We start from the raw sequence: 6,613 nt of genomic DNA, 5'->3' as shown, positions 1-6,613 counted from the left end.
TACCTTATTACGGAGTTGACACTTTCAGAGGTGAAAGGGAGGAAGGAAAAATCTCTCCACATTCTCTCAGTTGCTGCAGTTCCCCCAGGGCAACACCATAGCTGGGAGAGAGAGGCCGTAATGGGAACCGTCCAACTGAGCTGCTCTAAAAGCCCAGATGGTGGCGGTCAGCTGGTGAAACCCTGGCTGCTGATTCCTTCCCGATGTCGGTCACTAGCCTGCCGAGCTGGTTGAAGATTTGGTTTTGGAACCCTTCAGGACCCGCAACAAGATTTCAACATCTGTTTACTGCCTGTGATTCCAACCCCAACACAGCTGCTTGCCCTGCTGGCCTGGCCTCCCTCTGGGGTGGTGGTGAGTAACAAGAAGAGAACTTGGACACTGCAGAAAAAAATTCCAACAGTGTCTTTGTTTCTCAAACTTAACCTCAAAGCGAGCAGTAACAGTGTGAAGCTGGATCAGTGCTTGGCCACTCACACAGCAGTGAGAGCTCGATTGGACAATTGCGATTGTGTCAGTTTTCCCAGTCAATAGGCAAGGCTCCCACTGAGGCTCAGTGAGTTAATGCACCACCTGGAAATCTGTCGAGCCACATGCCAACAACAACTTGCACTTATATAGCAACTTTAACATAGAAAAATGTCCCAAGGCACCTCACAGGAATGTAAATCAGGCAAAATTTAACACCAAGTCGTGTAAGGAAATATTGGGGCAGATGGCCGAAAGTTTGGTCAAAGAGGGAGGTTTTATGGAGTGACTTAAAGGAGGAAAGGGAGGTAGAGACAGAGGGGTTTAGGGAGGGAATTCCAAAGCTTAGGGCCTAGACGAGGCAAGGCACGGCCACCAATGGTGGAGCGATTAAAATGTGTGATGCTCAAGAGGCTGGAATTGAAAGAATGGAGCAGAACATTGAGGTTTTAGTTGATCTGCACTGGGTTCACTGATGTAAGATGTGGTCTCAGTCAGGAATGGTACACCTTCTCTCCACACTGGGCTTCGGTTTGGGGGGTGGCGGAGGGAAGACATTTGGCCAGGGTCACTGCTCCCCATCACTAACTAACTGGTGAGTCCTGCTGGAAAGTGCAGGATCATCATGTCGGAGACAGTCTGAACTCTATTTGAGTGAGAGAATGGGGAGAGAACCGAATTAGTGGGACTAATTGGATAACTCTTTCAAAGAGACAGCACAGGCACGATGGGCCGAATGGCTGTCTTCTGTAGTTTATATTCTATGAAGGCACAGCAATTACATCTTGTGGCCCTGAACGGACAAGATAGACAACTTAAGCAACAAAATGGTGAAGAACACTCCCGACCTCATGAAAAGTACTTCTGCCAATAGCACCACCACTGGCAGAAGGATATAATTACAGTGTGACATGTTTACATGGGCAGTTACCATTATAAATGCAAATTAATCATGGAAAATGTTGATAGGATGTGTGAGCAGAGATAAAATGTATTAACGGATAATATCAAATCGAACATTACATAAAAATAAGGACGGAATTCACCTCTGTGCTCCGGGATGGATATCCCATCCCTTAAACCCTGCTTCATCTGACGACCCCATGCTCTTTGGTCCCCATGGGAGACCCACTGAGAATATATTCCCAGCCTTGTGTACAGTGTGCCCTTCCAATAAGAGTCAGGTGCCTCCTGTCACACTTTAGCAATGCAACAGGAGAGGGGTGTCGTGTGTCACGCTGTAAGTGTCACATTTTGCTCCTTTGATTCTGTGCCTTTCTAAGCTTGGATAGGAAGGCTGTTAATCGCTAATGGATGTCAAGTTGTGTTTGCTGACAACTATTACACACCTTGTGCCAGTGTGACTGTCACCTTGCACTCAGATTGTCGGCACAAATCCTGCTGCAGGACTTAGGCTCACAAACACACTCGGATGCAGTACTGAGGGAGTCCTGCATTGTCAGAGGGACAGGTGGATGTTCAAGATCCCACGGCCCTATTTACAGTAGGGGAGCAAGTTATCTCAGTCTCTCTGGCCAACAGCTGTCAGCAAGAGCACTCTCTCCTCCGGATCCGGCACTTGAGCACAAAGATCCAGTCTGACGCTTGCAGTGCAGTAATGAGGGAATGTTGCACTGTCGGAGGTGCTGTCTTTTGGATGAGACATTAAACCGAAGCCCTGTCTGCCCCCTCGGATGGACAGAATAGATCCCGTGGCACTATCTGGAAGAAGAGCAGGGGTCTTCTCCCCAGTGTCCAGGGGTAATATTTATCCCTCAACCAACATCACTTAAACAGATGATCTGTCATTATCACATTGCTGTTTGTGGGATCTTGCTGTGCACAAATTGGCTGCTGCATTTCCTACATTATAACCACCTCCCTGAAGTCCCCAGCATCACAGAGCCAGTCTTCAGCCAATTCGATTCACTCCATGTGATAAAGAAACGACTGAAGGCACTGGATACTGCAAAGGCTATGGGTCCTGACAATATTCTGGCAATAGTACTGAAGACCTGTGCTCCAGAACTTGCCGTGCCCCTAGCCAAACTGTTCCAGTACAGCTACAACACTGGCATCTGCCCGGCAATGTGGAAAATTGCCCAGGTATGTCCTTTACACAAAAAGCAGGACGTCCAACCCGGCCAATTACCGCCCCATCAGCCTACTCTCAATCATCAGTAAAGTGATGGAAGGTGTCATCGACCGTGCCATCAAGCAGCAGTTGCTTAGCAATAACCTGCTCAGTGACGCTCAGTTTGGGTTCCACCAGGGCCACTCAACTCCTGACCTCATTACAGCCTTGGTTCAAACATGGACAAGAGAGCTGACTCAAGAGGTGAAGTATGGGTGACTGCCCTTGACATCAAGGCAGCATTTGACCGAGTATGGTGTCAAGGAGCCCTAGCAAAACTGAGGTCAATAGGAAGCAGGGGGAAAACTGTCTGCTGTTGGAGTCATACCTAGTGCAAAGGAAGATGGTTGTTGTTGGAGGTCAATCTTCTCAGCTCCAGGACATCACTGCAGGAGTTCCTCAGGGTAGTGTCCGCAGCCCAACCATCTTCAGCTGCTTCATCAATGACCTTCCTTCAGTCATAAGGTCAGAAGTCGGGATGTTGATTGAATCCCCCACAACATTCTGGGGGTTAGCATTGACCAGAAATTACCATATAATTACCCTGGCTGCAAGAGCAGGTCAGAGGCTGGGAATCCTGTTGCAAGTAACTCACCTCCTGACTCCCCAATGCCTGTCCACCATCTGCAAGGCACAAGTCAGGAGTGTGATGAAATACTCTCCACTTGCCTGGATGGGTGCAGCTCCAACAACACTCAAGAAGCTTGACACCATCCAGGACAAAGCAGCCTGCTTGATTGGTAACCCATCTACAAACATTCACTCCCTCCACCACCGACCCACAGTGGCAGCAGTGTGTACCATCTACAAGATGCACTGTAGCAATGCACCCAGGCTCCTTAGACAGCACCTTCCAAACCCGCGACCTCTACCACTTAGAAGGACAAGAGCAGCAGATGTATGGGAACATCACCACTTGCAAGTTCCCCTCCAAGTCACACCACCATCCTGACTTGGAACTATATCGCTGTTCTTCACTGTCGCTGGGACAAAATCCTGAACTCCCTTCCTAACAGCACTGTGGGTGCACCTACCTCACATGGACTGCAGCAGTTCAAGAAGGCAGTTCACCATCACTTTTTGAAGAGGAAAAAGGATGGGCAATAAATAAGGTCCTAGCCAGTGATGCCCACATCCCATGAACAAATATTTTTTTTAAAAAAAAAGCAGTGACTGCACTTCAAAAGTACTTCCTTGGCTGTAAAGTGCTTTGGGACATCCTAAAGTCATGAAAGGCCTTGTATAAATGCTCGTCTGCCTCCGTCACAGAACACTTTCAAACTGACCCTCTTTGTTGGACCAGGCAGCTCAGTTCAAAGTGAGAACTGTAGGAAGTTTAATTGACGATGGAAGAACAGACAGTTTTTGCCTGGCGGGATTCTGAGCTGCAGTGTGGCTGGGTGTTGTTGGAATGCCAGTTGGATGTGACTGAGTGAGTTCGTCATTAAATGTCAAGGTTTAAAGAGATGGTTTCTGCATCAGCATCACTCCTCAAAAATCCTTCAATGATTCAGATACAAAACTCTGACCCCCCCCCCCCCCAGCCCCCGCCCCTCCCCGGGATTAAAATGATGGTAACATTCTCCAGCTCCACCAGGATGGATTGGCGCAATTCCCAGATCTTCTGCTAATCCTCTGCCGGAATATCTGAGCCACGTCAGGAAGAGGGGTAGAAAGCGAATAGCAATTTACCTCGTTTTCCTTTCCCACCTTCACACACCAGGTATGCTTCTGTAATCCGGTAATTTAAATAAGGACAATTGTAAGGGCATGAAAGTAGAGCTAGCTAAAGTGAACTGACCTATCAGGTTAAGGATAGGTCAATTGAGATGCAGTGGCAGACATTTAAGGGAATATTTCAGAATACACAGAATAGATACATTTCAATGAGAGAAAAAAATTCCATGGGTGGGACCCACCATCCGTGTTTAACTAAAACAGTTAAAGATAGTATCAAACTTAAAGAAAAATCCTATAATTGTGCAAAGATGGGAGGCAGGTCAGAAGATTGGACAGAATATAAAAAACAGCAAAGAATGACTAAAAGATTGATAAGGAAGATAAAATTACAGTACGAGAGAAATCTAGCTAGAAATATAAAGACAGATAGTAAGAGTTTCTTTAGATATTTAAAAAAGAAAAGAGTTAACAAAGTGAGCATTAGTCCTATAGAAAGTGAGTCTGGGGAATTAATAATGGATAATAAGGAGATGGCAGATGAATTGAACAGATATTTTGCATCGGTCTTCACTACTGAGGATACAAGTAACATCCCAGGATTAGCTGTAAGTCAGGAAATGGAAGGGAGGAGGAACTCAAGAAAATTACAATCACCAGGGAAGTGGTACTGAACAAATTGTTGAGCTGCGGGCTGACAAGTCCCCGGGTCCTGATGGACTTCATCCTCGGGTGTTAAAAGAAGTGCTAGTGAGATAGTTGATACGTTGGTTTTAATTTTCCAAAATGTCCTAGATTCAGGAAGGTTCTGCTAGATTAGAAAATAGTGATATAATTCCTTTATTCAAAAAGGGAGGGACACAGAAAGCAAGAAACTACAGGCCAGTTAGCTTAACATCTGTCTTAGGGAAAATGTTAGAAGCTATTATTAGAGATGTTACAGCAGAGCATTTAGAAAAATGCAAAGTAATCAGGCAGAGTCAACATGGTTTTGTGAAAGGAAAGACCTGTTTAACCAATTTATTGGAGTTCTTTGAGGGAGTTACATGTGCTGTGGATAAAGGGAACCGGTGGATGTATTGACTTAGATTTCCAGAAGACATTTGATAAAGTGACACATCAAAGGTTATTACAGAAAATAAAAGCTCATGGTGTAGGGGGTAACATATTGGCACGGATAGAAGATTGGCTAGCTAACAGGAAAGAGAGAGTAGGCATAAATGGGTCATTTTCTGGTTGGCAAGGTGTAACAAGTGGTGTATCACAGGATCAGTGCTGGGCCCTCAACTTTTTACAATTTATATAAATGACTTGGATGAAGGGACTGAAGGTATGGTTGCTAAATTTGCTGATGACACAAAGATAGGTAGGAAAGTAACTTGTGAAGAGGACATAAGGGGTTTACAAAGTTATATAGATAGGTTAAGTGAGTGGACAAAGATCTGGCAAATGGAGTATAATGTGGAAAGTGTGAAATTGTCCACTTTGGCAGGAAGAATAAAAAAGAAGCATATTATCTAAATGGTGAGAGATTGCAGAGCTCTGAGATGCAGAGGGATCTGGGTGTCCTAGTGCATGAATCATAAAAGGTTACTGTGCAGGTACAGCAGGTAATTAGGAAAGCTAATAGAATGTTATCGTTTATCATGACGGGAATTGAATACAAAAGTAGGGAGGTTATGCTTCAGTTATACAGGGCATTGGTGAAACCACATCTGGAGTACTGTGTACAGTACTGGTCTCCTTATTAAGGAAGGATGTAAATGCACTGGAAGGAGTTCAGAGAAGGTTTATGAGACTAATACCTGGAATGGGCGGGTTGTCTTATGCGGAAAGATTGGACAGGCTAGGCTTGTATCCGCTGGAATTTAGAAGAGTAAGAGGTGACTTGATTGAAACATATAAGATCCTGAGGGGTCTTGACAGGGTGGATGTGGAAAGGATGTTTCCCCTTGTGGGAGAATCTAGAACTAGGGGTCACTGTTTAAAAATAAGGGTCACCCATTTAAGACAGAGATGAGGAGAATTTTTTTCTCTGCGGGTCGTGAGTCTTTGGAATTCTCTTCCTGAAAAGGCGTGTAAGCAGAGTCTTTGAATATTTTTAAGGCAGAGGTAGATAGATTCTTGATGAACAAGGGGTGAAGGTTCTCAGGGTAGGTGGAAATGTGAGTAATCAGTTCAGCATGAACTTATTGAATGGCGGAGCAGGCTCGAGGGGCCGAGTGGCCTACTCCTCCTAATTCGTGTGTTTGCGTTACTGTGGGGATGCACTATTTTCCAGGAGGTACATCTCTGGAAGTTGCTGTCTGTCCTGGGGGGTGAATCTCCGGTCTG

General features: G+C 45.4%; 1 protein-coding gene across 1 annotated transcript in view; it reads left to right on the top strand.

The window, feature by feature from the left end:
* The first annotated feature begins 203 nt into the window (after positions 1 to 203).
* LOC137380888 (dynamin-binding protein-like) overlaps positions 204 to 6,613 on the top strand; it is a 20,784-nt gene continuing 14,374 nt past the window's right edge. Inside the window, exon 1 of the mRNA XM_068053294.1 lies at positions 204 to 354. Coding sequence (XP_067909395.1) covers positions 204 to 354 — 151 coding nt within the window. The remainder of the gene's footprint in view (positions 355 to 6,613) is intronic.

This window comes from Heterodontus francisci, chromosome 20, assembly GCF_036365525.1.
Source record: "Heterodontus francisci isolate sHetFra1 chromosome 20, sHetFra1.hap1, whole genome shotgun sequence".
In the NCBI taxonomy this organism is placed as follows: domain Eukaryota; kingdom Metazoa; phylum Chordata; class Chondrichthyes; order Heterodontiformes; family Heterodontidae; genus Heterodontus; species Heterodontus francisci.
This window is presented reverse-complemented; position numbering and strand designations above follow the sequence as displayed.